The sequence below is a fragment of the Oncorhynchus clarkii genome, chromosome 12 (assembly GCF_045791955.1).
Source record: "Oncorhynchus clarkii lewisi isolate Uvic-CL-2024 chromosome 12, UVic_Ocla_1.0, whole genome shotgun sequence".
Classification (NCBI taxonomy): Eukaryota; Metazoa; Chordata; class Actinopteri; order Salmoniformes; family Salmonidae; genus Oncorhynchus; species Oncorhynchus clarkii.
This window is the reverse complement of record NC_092158.1, coordinates 47,026,644-47,041,513: the sequence shown is the minus strand read 5'-3', so window position 1 is coordinate 47,041,513 and position 14,870 is coordinate 47,026,644. Positions and strand designations below refer to the sequence as shown.

At 40.5% G+C, this 14,870-nt stretch overlaps 1 protein-coding gene across 2 annotated transcripts; it reads right to left on the bottom strand.

Annotated features, from left to right (window-relative positions):
* Positions 1–864: 864 nt before the first annotated feature.
* On the bottom strand, positions 865–13,811 carry LOC139422058 (out at first protein homolog). Of its 2 annotated transcripts, none has more exons than XM_071173198.1 (4): positions 13,147–13,811; positions 8,226–8,360; positions 3,902–4,106; positions 865–3,695 (listed from the first exon to the last, which is right to left on the bottom strand). In XM_071173198.1, exons 1-4 carry the CDS (start codon positions 13,375–13,377, stop codon positions 3,418–3,420), a joined length of 849 nt encoding a protein of 282 aa, XP_071029299.1. In that variant the 5' UTR covers positions 13,378–13,811; the 3' UTR covers positions 865–3,417. The 2 variants fall into 2 exon arrangements, with proteins under 2 accessions (XP_071029299.1, XP_071029300.1); XM_071173199.1 differs by having other exon boundaries at positions 3,902–4,082; positions 13,147–13,786.
* Between the last annotated feature and the right edge of the window lie 1,059 nt (positions 13,812–14,870).

The following is a 14,870-nucleotide window of genomic DNA, read 5'->3' as shown; positions in this document are numbered from 1 at the left end:
CTCCTCTCTTTGGTTGGCTTGTTGAAATAGCATCTTCAACGGTCTTTCGTGCCATTGGATACGCTCCTTCACACATTGCTCCTACAGAAAGACAAATCCGCACATGTGCGTGCACACACATACACCATAAGGAAATCTCGAACCGTGCTCAACCTCGGACCCATGTAAGCTTGTCGTCTCCTAGACACATGCATTCAACACAGTTCTCCAATTAATGCACACATTCTGACAGGTTAGAGACCCAGCCCTAGGACCCACAGACCAAGCGAGTGTAGCGATAGCAGTAGGTTAAACTGATCGGTTTTGGAACACTACGCATATGTCATTCATTCAATTGTTGCCTCGTTTCATGAAACGTCATAATCTGCCACACCAAATTAGGTTACAAATCGGTTAGACTATGTTTTTATGGATATTGATGAATTAATGAATCAATGGTCATTTATTCACTTTGCAGATAATGTAGTTTTTCTATATGTGGATCAAAATGTGGTTATAGGCAAATCTGGTCAGGTGGTGCTTTAATCAAGACTGCTGGATATTAAAGGTTTGTTTGATGCAGTTTAACAGCAAAGTTTCTAAAAACTACGACTTATAATTTAGCTACAGGCTAAGCCTATCATAAAGCTGTCAAGTCTCCTAAATGTATTTTGTCAGGCAACCTTCAGTCCAGTCATCACCAGAGGGCAGTCAAACTCCACAATGGATATTTGTGCATTATGTATACGGTGGCTTCGGAAAGGATTCAGACCCTTTAACTTTTTCCACATTTTGTTACGTTACAACCTTATTCTAAAATGTATTAAATAGTTTTTCCCTCCTCAGTCTACACGGAATATCCCATAATGGCAAAGCAAACACAGGTTTAGAAATGTTTGCTAATTTATTAAAAATAAAAAACAGAAATATCACATTTACATACTGTAAGTATTGAAACCCTTTACTCAGTACTTTGTTGAAGCACCTATGGCAGCAATTACAGTATCCAGTCTTCTTGGCTATGACACTACAAGCTTGGCACACTGGTATTTGGGGAGTTTCTCCCATTCTTCTCTTCAGATCCTCTCAAGTTCTGTGAGGTTGGATGGGGAGTGTCTCTGCACAGCTAGTTTCAGGGCTCTCCAGAGATGTTTGATCGCGTTCAAGTCTGGGCTCTGGCTGGGCCACTCAAGCACATCCAGAGACTTGTCCCTGAATGTCTTTAGGTGCCTTTTGGAAAACTCCAAGCGGGCTGTCACTTTCTTTTTACTGAGGAGTGGCTTCTGTCTGGGCACTCTACCATAAAGGCCTGATTGGTAGAGTGCTGTAGTGATGGTTGTCCTTCTGGAGGGTTCTCACATCTCCACAGAGGACCTCCAGAGCTCTTTCAGAGTGACTATCGGGTTCTTGGTCATCTCCCTTCTCCCCCGATTGCTCAGTTTGCCCGGATGGCCAGCTCTAGGAAGAGTCTTGGTGGTTCTAAACTTATTCCATTTAATAATGGAGGACACTGTATTCTTGGGGTTTTAGATGTCTAGATTGTGCATTATGATGTTAATATGCCCACAAATCCAGCTTTGCAAATATTGACACCTAACAGAAGAAGTATTAGGCCTAGTATAAAGACTAATAAGGATTTTAATTTGTCAAAGTTAGACACCTTTAGGAAACATTTTTGAACTTCAACTGCAGATTTTTGACTTAAAACATTTTAAACCATATAATTACTTTCAAATCAAACAACACAGTGACAAGTTAAGGCACTTACCATCAACCAATCATTTATAGATTTAAAAAAATAAAGGTTTATGTTTTGTTCCTGGACTTATGCTTTAGGTCCATTTTTGAAAAATCCCTTTTGTTTGTAACAGTTCTTCCCTCAGAGAGACACATGAGCAGTTATCATAATGTACCAATGACATGCAGAACAGCAATCTTCAGTACAAGCTTCACCACTGGCACTTTGGACATTACGTTTGAAAAGTTGAATAAATATATAAGGGACAGAAAGACTACATAAACTTTCCAGTCCACTAGTTTGTGTCTTCGGGTTTATCACAACAAGATAGTAAATCTGAAAATATATTGTTGATCAAAGAAGTAAAAAAAAAAGTATTGACAAAAAGTAGAACAGAGAAGTTCCCAGATATAAGTTGGCTGATGAATATCTCATACCACCATGAATATGACAGCACAATATTCACTTTATTCTGTATACCTATAGTATAAACATGACTTAAGTCAGTTTCTGAGTATGATGCTACACGCTGATGCATTTGACAGCAATGACAAAACCCTTCCAGCAAGCCAAAAAATTGGTCCCTATAGTTCAAGGTAAGAGTGTGGATATTGGTTACAGACTGTACTGTTTCAATACTCTAGTTCTTTTAACAGAATGTCAATAAATGGCTTTATTTTGCATTAAGTCAATAAAAACTACATCAGTTAAGTGATTCATTCACTACCATGGATGAATGTTGTTTTCTCCTGAGCAGATCCACCATCCAATTTTACCCCAACGGAGCACTGAATAGCACTGACTGATGGCATCAAATCAAAACATTCATCCATAGTAGCATGGGCAGTTCCATCTAGGTTGGGCGATATTACAATTTTCACATTGTCGATTTTCCCCCATTAGACTCCTGTCTAGCTGCCCTAATACAGACACTTGCATGCTTAGGAAAAGTATTATTATATATGGACTCAACACACCACTGTAGGAAACATCCAACATTAAAAACACATGGTTACAATAGATATGCTACTGTCTGGTTGAATCCAAATACCTTGGTGGTAAGTCAGAGACACTCTTCTGTCTGAAAATAAGTTAGTGTAAGTCTAAGTGTACAAAACATTAAGAACACCTGATCTTTCCATGACATAGACTGACCAGGTGAATCCAGGTGAAAGCTATGATCCCTTATTGATATTAAATCCACTTCAATCAGTGTAGATGAAGGGGAGGAGACAGGTTAAAGAAGGATTTTTAAGCCTTGAGACAATTGAGACATGAATTGTGTATGTGTGCCATTCAGACGGTGAATGGGCAAAACACAACATTTAAGTGCCTTTGAACAGGGTATGGTAGTAGGTGCCATGCACACCGGTTTGTGTCAAGAACTGCAATGCTGCTGGGTTTTTCACACTCAACAGCTTCCTGTGAGTATCAGGAATGATCCACCACCGAAAATATATCCAGCCAACTTGACACAACTGTGGGAAGCATTGGAGTCAACATTTCGGCTCCTTGCGGAGTCTATGAATGAATTGAGGCTTTTCGGAGGGAAAAACTCAATATTAGGAAGGTGTTCCTAATGTTTGGTATACTCTGTATACACTTCAAGGCCTTTTGCCAATCCCCTGCCATGCTCAGTCCAGATGTGCACGGTAGGCTAAATGCCTTCTAGAAAAGAACTAAGGGCAAAACCAGCTGCTTTAGGTCTCCTCATCCCATGGACAGAGCTGTTTATGGGGGACGTAGTAGTCAAAGCGGTAGCCCTTGCTGCAGCTCCTGATGCCACACTTGTACGGGTTGGTCCTTCCAGCCGCGCCCCGGTGGCTGCGGCAGTATTTGAGCAGGCAGGGGAGCCACTCCAGACGTAGGTGATAGCTGCAGAAGCATGGCTGCCACGGGTCCAGAGTGGAGGGGCATCGCTGCAGACCAGAGACGTCCACTGTCTGGGGCAGGGGCTCAAACTCAATGGCCTCTATTCCTGTAGAGACATTTTGACTTTCGATCAAAGAATGTCTGTTAAAATGCATGGCAATGAACTTCATAGCTGTGCAGATAAACATCCAAAAGCTTAGGGACACTTAGGCAACAATATGGGGGAAAAAAGCTAGGATAGACAGAATGAAAACGTTCCTTTAAAACACCCAAACAACACTAACAGAGCATCTAAATGGAAGCCAAACTCACCTTTATCCAGCCAATGCTTGGTGTCAGCTGTCCGGGTATAAAACCCCTCATGGGCCTCATTACACACGTTGTGGATGAGTGTGTTGAGGTGCCCTGCATGACTCACGTTCACCACCATGTCCATGTGGAGGTGTTCCACCCCACGCTTCTCCTCTGCCGTGCGGACCATGTGGGGGTTCTTCTGTAGAATCCCATCACAGAACAGCTATATTTTAAAATGCGAGGAAGTTCAAAAAATGACAAGTATTGCTGGTAGAATAAATTTAGCAATATAAGTAAGCTCCACTACTTTGTGTGAGGATTAACAGTTTGGTGGTAAGTTAGATAACTTTGTGCATAATTTTGACATTATGGGCTAGTGATGAAGATACTGTATTGAAAGTCCAGGACGAGGCTTATTCTGTGTCTGGGAAACCAGCCCAATAACATGTTATTATAACACAAAATGGGTCGTTCCACAAATCCGGTGCCTTTTGAGAAGTTTTTTTTAAAAGTTCTGTCGTCAGCTTCATAGAAACACGTATGTGGGAAGAGGTTAAACATTTTTTTTAAATACTCCACTACCAGTCAAAATTATATAACACTTACTCATTCAATGGTTTTTCTATATTGTACTATTTTCTACATTGTAGAATAATAGTGAAGACATCAAAAATATGAAATAACACATATGCAATCATGTATTGTCATGACGTTGGCCTGCTAGGGGACGTTTATGAACCCCATAAATACCTTTCCCCTCTCTACTCTACCGATGTGACTATTGAAAATTCCTTTGTTAACATAGAGAGTCTGGGAACATCAAAAGGTGGGAAACGGAACCCTATTTCAGTAATCCAACCAGTTGTAAATATGCGTTGGTACTTACTGAATATGATGTCAGATCAGTTCGCGTCTGAGACATTATTACTGATGATAGGACGACAAACTGTATCTTGGGCCTCCTGGGTGGCGCAGTGGTTAATGGCGCAGCTGTGCCATCAGAGACTCTGGGTTCGCGCCCAGGCTCTGTCGTAACCAGCCGCGACCGGGAGGTCCGTGGGGCGACGCACAATTGGCCTAGCGTCGCCCGGGTTAGGGAGGGCTTGGCCGGTAGGGATGTCCTTGTCTCATCGCGCACCAGCTTCTCCTGTGGCAGGCCGGGCGCAGTGTGCGCTAACCAATGTTGCCAGGTGCACGGTGTTTCCTTCGACACATTGGTGCGGCTGGCTTCCGAGTTGGATGCGCGCTGTGTTAAGAAGCAGTGCGGCTTGGTTGGGTTGTGTATCGGAGGGTTGTGTATCGGAGGACGCATGACTTTCAACCTTCGTCTCTCCCGAGCCCGTACGGGAGTTGTAGCGATGAGACAAGATAGCAGCTACTAAAACAATTGGATACCACGAAATTGGGGAGAAAAAGGGGTCAAATTCAACAACAACAAAAAACTATCTTGGAAAGTCTACACATTCTAGTTCAGATTCACATGGAATTGTTGAGCAATTTAAATGTTTAAATATGAAAATATTTGTGAAATTTCTAAATGAGAGCTTCTAAATGAGATAATTGGTTTTCATGAGTGAACTACGTGGCCCCACCCATGTGAACAGACATCGGTTGTAAACGATGAAACACGGCCCTCTCTCCCAACCCTATATAAGCCCCTTTACAAAAATGTAACTTCCTGTTCCAAGGACGTGAGGACTTGCGGCCCCCACGTTGAAAGAACAAAGACCACCTACAGAACTAAGCCAACCTCAGCAGGAACCTAATGAAATTAGCATTGAATTTCAACGTGAAGATGACGGTCAACACACCGAAAGGATGAATTTTGACTATGCCAGCCAGAATATAGCATGAGCTTAAAAGTATGGCAACTTGGTATGAACTACGAACTCTTATTCACTAAAGAAGTGATACCTCTAAGCCGTTGCGTTAGCGCAGCAACTGTAGACGTGGGCTAGGAGAGGATGGACAGAGTATCTGTTCTACCACACGACGACGGTACTACCATGTATCCAGTTTACCACCAGAGACATTCTTCAAAGGACAAGAGATCCCTGCTGGGAAACCCGGTCTACTATCTATGACCAATCTACCAAAGTGCATTATAGAGAAGATAGCCCTATTTGGTAAAAGACCAAGTCCATATTATGGCAAGAACAACTCAAATAAGCAAAGAGAAACGACATTCCATCATTACTATTAAGACATGAAGGTCAGTCAATACGGAACATTTCAAGAACTTTGAACTTTTTGTCAAGTGCAGTTGCAAAAACCATCAAGCCCTATGATGAAACTGGCTCTCATGAGGACTACCACAGGAATGGAAGATCCGGAGTTACCTCTACTGCAGAGGATACGTTCCTTAGATTTACCAGCCTCAGAAATTGCAGCCCAAATAAATGCTTCACAGAGTTTAAGTAACAGACACATCTCAACATCAACTGTTCAGAGGAGACTGTGTGAATCAGGCCTACATGGACGAATTGCTGTAAAGAAAACACTACTAAAGGACACAAATAAGAAGAAGAGGCTTGCTTGGGCCAATAAACACTTGCAATGGACATTAGACCGGTGGAAATGTGTCCTATATGGACTGGAGTCCAAATTGGAGATTTTTGGTTCCAACTGCCGTGTCTTTTTGAGGTGTGGGTGAACGGATGATCTCCGCATGTGTATTTCCCACCGTAAAGTATGGAGGAAAAGGTGTTATGGTGTGGGGGTGCTTTGCTGGTGACACTGTCTGTGATTTATTTTGAATTCTAGGCACACTTAACCAGCATGGCTACCACAGCATTCTGCAGTGATACGCCATCCCATCTGGTTTGGGCTTAGTGGAACTATAAATTGTTTTGAACAGGACAATGACCCAACACACCTCCAGGCTGTGTAAGGGCTATTTTACCAAGAAGGAGAATGATGCATCAGATGACCTGACCTCCACTATCCCCCAACATCAGACAAATTGAAATGGTTTGGGATGAGTCGGACCGCAGAGTGAAGGAAAAACAGCCAACAAGTGCTCAGCATAATGTGGGAACTCCTTCAAGACTGTTGGAAAAACATACAAGGTGAAGCTGGTTGATAGAATACCAAGAGTGTGCAAAGGTGTCATCAAGGCAAAGGGTGGCTACTTTGAAGAATCTCAAATGTAAAATATATTTTGATTTGTTTAACACTTTTTTTGGCTACTACGATTCCATATGTGTTATTTCATAGTTTTGATGTCTTCACTATTATTCTACAATGTAGAAAATAGTACAAATAAAGAAAAACCCTTGAATGAGTAGGTGTTCTATAACATTTGCCCGGTATATAAAGTGCCTACTTAGTGCCAAGTAAAGTAACATGGTTGACTGTGTAATAGGGTTGACAATAAATCCCTTTGTGACAGGGGGAATAGAAGATTGTTGTGTGCAATACGAATTGGCAATTAAATTAAATTCATTTAAATGGAAACATTTCTAGCCTGTCTATCTAGGGGTAAAAGGGTTGACATGTTACGCTCAACCCATTCAGTTTTCCAACACAAAACAACAGAAAATTGCCAAAAAGTATAGAACCAGCTCACCTGCTTTTAAACTATGATATGTTCAATGTAAAAAAAAAATGAATAGTTTCACCATATTGAAAAGACAGTTTGGTTTGCGTAACAGTTGATCTTAATGAGGGAAAGGAAAGGGAAAGGGGGGACACCTAGTCAGTTGTACAACTGAATGCCTTCAACTGAAATATCTTCCGCATTTAACCCAGCCCCTCTGAATCAGACAGGTGCGGGGGGCTGCCTTATTCGACATCCACGTCTTCGGCCCGGGGAACAGTGGGTTAACTGCCTTGCTCAGGGGCAGAACGACGACAGATTTTTACCTTGTCAACTTGGGACAGACGTAAATGAATCACTAATCACATTAAATAAATTATCTTCGTCAAAATTGACTTCCTCAAAGCAACAAAATAACTAGGGCTTTACCATGATGGTGAAAACTTGAAATGTTGGGGTTAAGGCTTCCTAGAAGTCACAGTGAAATGCTGAATTGTGGCACTTTAGCAAGTCTTTATGGATAATTCAATAAATCTATTTTTAATATCCATGTGGTCTATATTAAAGGGTACTTAATTTAATATAAAAAGCTTTTAAATTAAATATTAGTGCAAAATGTAGACTTAAAATATCAAAAGGGATGGAAAAGGCTACTCTCTCATGTAAAGACTATCTCTTATAATAACACCATTGGTACCATACCTCCACATCCAAAACCTGTCCCTAGTTACCCCTCCCTATGCCCTATATGGGAATGATGGCCCAGATTATGAGGGACAGTGGTGGTTTGTTGCAGCAGCTCACCTGTCTGAGGCGAGCCATGGACTCAGTGGGGATAATCTCGTGGTGATTGAGGCGCGAGACAAAGCACAGCACCTGGTATTGGTTCTGGCCTTGCTCTGGCTCCCCCAGGATCAGAGCTCGGACGATCCTCACATCCTGAAAAAAAGAGAGAGAGGAGAGAAATAGGAAATATAAACAGGATATAAATTCACATATTAGTGATACACTATACACTGAGTGTACAAAACATTAAGAAGACCTTCCTAATAGAGTTGCTCCCCCCATTTTGCCCTCAGAAGAGACTCAATTCGTCAGTGCATGGACTCTACTAGGTGTCGAAAGAAACTACATACATACTGCATGGTATAAGGGAACCTTTGTGTAAAAGTGCTGCCAAAACTCCACTATGCGTTTGGCATAAGGACAAACCATAAATAAGTAACTACTATATCAAGTGTCATGTCTGTTATGAGGGCTGACCTGACCTAGAAACATGAGACCTGAATCCAACCCTATACCCACATCTGTCACAATGCTACACTGACTTAATTTTGGCTATCCCAAAATCGACTATGTTTACATGCACACAATACTATGATTATTGTGAATACTCATTAATATAATACTAAGATTAACATGCTTTGCAAGAAGAACGTTTAAACTTATAATGCGGTTAACATGTACATATCTGATCATCAGGCTACAGTGCCTTCAGAAATTATTCACAACCCTTTACTTTGTCCACATTTGTTGTGTTACAAAGTAAAATTTAAATTGATGTGATTGCCATTTTTGGTCAAATTTCTACACAAAATACTCTTTAATGTCAAAGAGGGAGAAAAAAATCTAACATTTGTAAAAAATAAATACATTTAAAAAATCTAATGTATGATTAGATAAGTATTCAAGCCCTGAGTAAATACATGCTAGAATCACCTTTGGCAGCGATTACAGCTGTGAGTCTTTCTGGGTAAGTCTAATAGCTTTGCACCCCTGGATTGTACAATATTTGCGCATTATTACTTTTAAAATTATTCAAGTTGGTTGATCTTTGCTAGACAGCCATTTCCAAGTCTTGCCATCGATTTTTAAGTCAAAACTGTAACTCAGCCACTCAGGAGCATTCAATGTCATCTTGGTAAGTAACTCCAGTGTATATTTGGCCTTAAGTTTTAGGTTAATCTCCGCCTGAAAGGTTAATTTACTCTTTCAGTGTCTGTTGGAAAGTAGACTGAACAAGGTTTTCCTCTAAGATTTTTCCTGTGCTTAGCTCTATTCTATTTATTTTTTTCTCATAAAAAGAACCCCATAGTCCTTGCTGATGACAAGCATACCCATAACATGATGCAGCCACCACCATGTTTGAAAATGTGATGAGTGGTAGTCAGAGATATTATTATTAGATTTGCCCCAAACATAACGCTTTGTATTCAGGACATAAACTACATTTCTTTGCCAATTCTTTTGCAGTTTTACTTTAGTACCTTTATTGGCAACATACTGCATGTTACTGCAACATACTTTCACTCTGTCAATAATGTTAGTATTGTGGAGTAACTAAAATGTTGTTGATCCATCCTCAGTTTTCTCCTATCCCAGCCATTAAACTCTGTAAGGGTTTTAAAGTCACCATTGACATCATGGTGAAATCAATGAGCAGGTTCCTTCCTCTCCTGCAACTGAGTTTGGATGGACACCTCTTTTGTTTGTAGTGACTGGGTGTATATTCAATGCCTGCTTTTTAATGGTTCTTTGCGAACCATTGGAAATAAATAAAAAATGAAATTCACTGCTCGACCGAGGGACCTTACAGACAATTGTATGTGTGGGGTACAGAGATGATGTAGTAGTCTACTATAATTTCCGAACACACTTCACTTGCACCAAGGAGGGAGGCTCGTGAAAGCACATGTGCAAATCAAATACACTGCATTAACTCCGATTAAGGTGTTACATTTTCTAATAATTCAAAAGATAGCAACAACAACAAAACTGGTGTTTCAATTTGTTGATGGTTACTCCACTTATGACCTTACCATAATTAGGATTATGCCAAACTCAGAGTAGTGTCATAATCAGTTGAATATATTAATATAATATTTAATAATTATTGTGCATGTAAACATACTCATTCTTAAAACTCCCAGTAGAACACAAAGCCGAGGTAAACATCCCAGTCGGCTGAGTAGACAAAGAAAGACAAGGCTATCTTCTCTTCATTTACCCATCCCATTGGGTTGATCACCCTCTGAGTAAAACAAGTACCATGATTCAAACACTATGGTCCTCAAGTTGGAGATGTCGATAATGAGGTCAGGGAAACTGTGGAGTGGTTGAGGAAGAAGAAGAGAAGAAGAAGAAGGATGGGGGACTTGTTTCCCCCACTGTGACGGTAGAACATCCAGAGGAGCAGATGGATGGGGTATACAGAGTGGGGGAGGGGATGGGAGTATTCCTGGAGGGGCCTGTGTACAACTACAGTCTACGCAACGGATCCGCAATGGATCTGCTGGAGGTTAGTTTGCATATGTACTTTTGTGAGGCTGAATTTTTGGAATGCAACGCAAATGGAGCTCCATAGCTCTGTCTGCGTAGACTGTGAAATCACTGTGGTGGGCCCTTAACCTCTCAATGGGCAACAAGTGATTGTCTAATGACTAGCATGATCACTAGAGTCCAAGGAAAGCTAAAGTGAGACATGGTTTGGGGATTGACCCGACAAGATAGGAGGGATTCACACCGACAGAGGATACAGAAACAAAGCTATTTAAATAGGGATTAGGCCGCACGTTGAGAATATCACCACAGTCTGTGAACAAAGCATCAAATGTCTTTATATAAATCTTTGAACAAAGTACCCTATAACTTAGCTTGATTAAAACGCTTACTGAACACACTAACACTGATAAAATCATAATGAACAAAAAAACAATGTCAAATGTTACTTTCTCAAAAGGATTGTATTTTTACCAATAACTGCACTGATGCTGTAAAAACATAGCCTGTACAAAACTTAAATCCGACCTAACAAGCTTCCATGGGGCAGCTAATAGCTGGAGGTGAGGGTGCGGAGATGAATGCGTAGTTGGCTCATCATGCATACAATCTGATATAACCTGCATGGGTTTGCTGCTGCCCTGGTTCTTCATGGGGGCTGGGTTAGCATGGTAAATACCTCTCACTGACAGACAGAAGAAACGCACCACAGAGCCTCCGATGACAGGTCAAACTGCAGCTCCCATATGGATGAAGTGAGAGGTGACTCTTTTCCTTCATCTTATCCCCATGCCATCATAACCTGGGACCAAACAAATGACAGATGGCTTGGGAATCGCACCAATGGTTGAATTGAGATAAATTCAACAGGAGATATGTGTATGGTGGTGTATGAGGGAGATTTACATTTCTCAACTAGGGTTGAGGCAGAGGTATATTTTCCGGTTTTAAAAACAAAGGTTTCTTAAGGTTATGCTGAAATAGCGTTCAATGTATGAAGTGGATGTAACTTGTGGGCCACATGATCACCATTACAGTCGTATACAACAGTCTACAATCCTGGGTACCTTTAACATCACTCCAGCTTGGCAGGCCTCTCACAACTGGATACAGATTGTTCCCTGTCTGGTGAAAAATGCAATATGGCTTGAAATGTCATGGTATTGACATTAAGTTCTGAAAGGCAAGAGTATTTTGTGGTTGCCTAAAATGTTGATTCATCTGTTCACATATAGAGTGAGGGGGAGGAATAGGGGAGGAACCAGAAACAAACAACAAAGCTGCCAAAACAACTTGAAAAATAATACCAGAATGCATCTGGAATTTTCAGCCATTGATGCTTGATTCTCTGAATATTGCACAGCCCATTTACTTCTTAAACAATAATGATGTTATTCTCCAGTTAGACTCTGTCCCCTTTCTGCTCCCCCACTTACACACCATAGGAAGACAAATATTCCCTTCATTTTTTAAATTGCACCTTTTCAACAGGTTCCTCTACAAGATGAGATGTCTCGCCTGGCTGTACAATAACCACTCTGGCAGCTGGCCTTCAGACCAATTCCAACTTTCCATAAATCTGCATAATGCCGACAGGAGTAGATTGGAAGCACGTGCATGGAGTGAGGGAAAGCTGCTGTCCAAATTGACTTGATCCAGACAGAAGTAAATATGTCCCGTTCCCCTGCCTGTTAACTGTAACCAGATAAGCTATTGGGGGACAATAGTTGTATGATTCCTTGATTGCTCTACAAGTCAATAAGACTTTGAATGCATCTGTAATGTCAGGATATCCTGGGTCATTGTAGGGAGTTCATTAGCCAGGGTAATATCAAATGCCTGCTCAATCAGGGGCAGTCCACAGGAAATCCTCATTAACAAACACTTGTATTGATTGTAATAATGGACAATACAAAAAAATAAAAATAATAAATAGGCCTATGTTCACAGAATATAACAAATATGATATAATTCCAAAAGTCAGTCCAAGAGGACTATTTGTCTTTGGTATTTCATCCCTTACACAAAAAGATTGCTGCAAAAGGGCAGTAATTTCAGTCGGCTGTGGTACTTTGGAAGCAGTAATTGCAGAATAACTGCAGTTATACTGCAGTAAAAAAATAAATTTAAAAAAAAACTTATTAAGGACGCCGTATTTACAGCATACTGCAGTTATACTGCACTCTGACTGCAATCTTTTCTCGTAAGGGTTATGAAAATATGTCAGTTTGGCAACACAGCAGCATATAGTTAAATAGATATACAGTAGGTATATAGATAATGGATAGGCCTTTATAATATAATGTCCAGGATATCTATATAATAGACAGCCTAATGGTGTGTGTATGTGTGTTTATATATATTGGTAGTAACATAATGCAGCATATTACAAAGTTCTTAAAAACTGTTGTAAATATTTACATGGAAGAATATTGACTTAACTCACCCGTTTGAAATCAAATACCACAGTAATATGAGTACCATCTCCTTGCTTGAACTCGACTGTAATGTCATCATTCTCACGGTTGGCGTCCAAAATCTCCTCCCCAATTAGTCCATCACTTAAACGCACTCGTACTTTTAGTTCTGAACAAATCCCAAGCGATAAAAGAGTTACCACTAGCAGAGAAATCCGAACTGGTGGCGATATCTCCCCTGCAAACATTCTGAAACTCATGGAATAACTTTAACTATTCAAAATCTGTTTTACTACCCTCGTTGCAAATCATCTTGAAATCGGTCGCAAATATTTCCAAAATAAACGAAAAGTCCTGAAAAGTCTGCATAAAGTTCAATCTATGATCCACAGATTTAATTCAGTATTGTGAAATCTCTGCAAATGTTGGTGGCTACCATCCCGCATTGATCGTTGTGTCGCCCGAGTACATTCTATATTCTGGTACATTGTAGCGTTTCTGATGTCTGTGAATATAACGTTCTTGCGCACAATCATTAGGCTACTGTAACATTTGCGCTCTTCGTTCAGACGACTTTAACCAGACTTATATTGTGGCAGCCTTCATGAAAAATTAGAAGTCCTCATTTGAGTTTACTATCCCGTTCCCGTCACTTCCTCTGACGAACCTACTGCACTGTAGGCCTATTGTGGACAATTGCGGGCTCGCAAACCTAAAGAAATATCACTCCCCTAACAATACTTCCCAAGAGGCGCCAATGACATCTGTGGCTGGTTGCAGAATAAATTAACTCCTGTTCCATTGATTCAATAGTTTGCGCAATAATACACTTAAATGCATCAATGTGCCCAATTGTTATCCTAAGTGCCCAATTGTTATCCTACGCCTAGGGAAAGTAATTATTGAGCTTGACCAAACTGTTCTAGGGCATACAGATAGATCCCATGCCAAGCAAAGGATAGGTCAACTTAAAATCCGCCCGTGTCTGTCCCCCCAAAAACAACATTAGATTGATTGGGTAATACATGTCTTCTAATAAGTGGTATTTAACAGGTTTAACAGCAACTTAATCACCAAGCCAGTGATTTTTGCCATATTACAACATGTGCTGTGATAATTGCGTTGTTTGATCTATAACCTGTTAGTTCAACAAACAGTTAGATGACCTACAACATGGTCAAGCAAGTTAATGTTTATAAAATGTTCAGACGACTAACCAACTATTGAAGTCGCAAAGAAAACAGCAACTGTCTCGATTCTTCCAGCACCATTTCAACATAATCAAATCACCTACAGTATGCTTTGTCTAATACAGTTACAACTAAAAGATACCAAACATGATGTAGTTCAATCAATCTAAACTAAATATGATGTGGATGTCCATGGTTATAATTTATCTGTGTGTGTGTGCGTTCATGCAAGTAGAAAACATGATGACTCACCCTTAGAGAAATGCCAATGTCACCTGCCTCTCTTTCATGTTGACAAAACGATGATCTATGACTGTCATACAGTGCAGGCTTTGATGTTGTTGCTGTCTCAGGCTACCTGGAGAAAGTGCTTGCTCCCTAGAATTTAGGAATTGATGGTTGGATCAGAATTGCCTGGAATTTATGAATGTATGGTTGGATCAGAATTGCTATTATAATAATTGGTCAGTACAGAGAAATAAGTAAAACCACAAGTCCAAATCCCTATCTCCACCCATGGCTAATGTAGAGAAGGGCCAATTTTAGTTAGCTAGCCATTGGAG

What these genes read in the sequence shown, in the direction of transcription:
- LOC139422058 (XM_071173198.1), bottom strand. Translation starts at nt 13,377, where the DNA reads ATGAGTTTCAGAATGTTTGCAGGGGAGATATCGCCACCAGTTCGGATT. An exon ending in TGGTATTTGATTTCAAACGG is followed by an intron (nt 8,361 to 13,146) that starts GTGAGTTAAGTC and finishes TCTTTTTTTCAG; the next exon opens with GATGTGAGGATCGTCCGAGC. An exon ending in CCATGGCTCGCCTCAGACAG is followed by an intron (nt 4,107 to 8,225) that starts GTGAGCTGCTGC and finishes TTTAAAATATAG; the next exon opens with CTGTTCTGTGATGGGATTCT.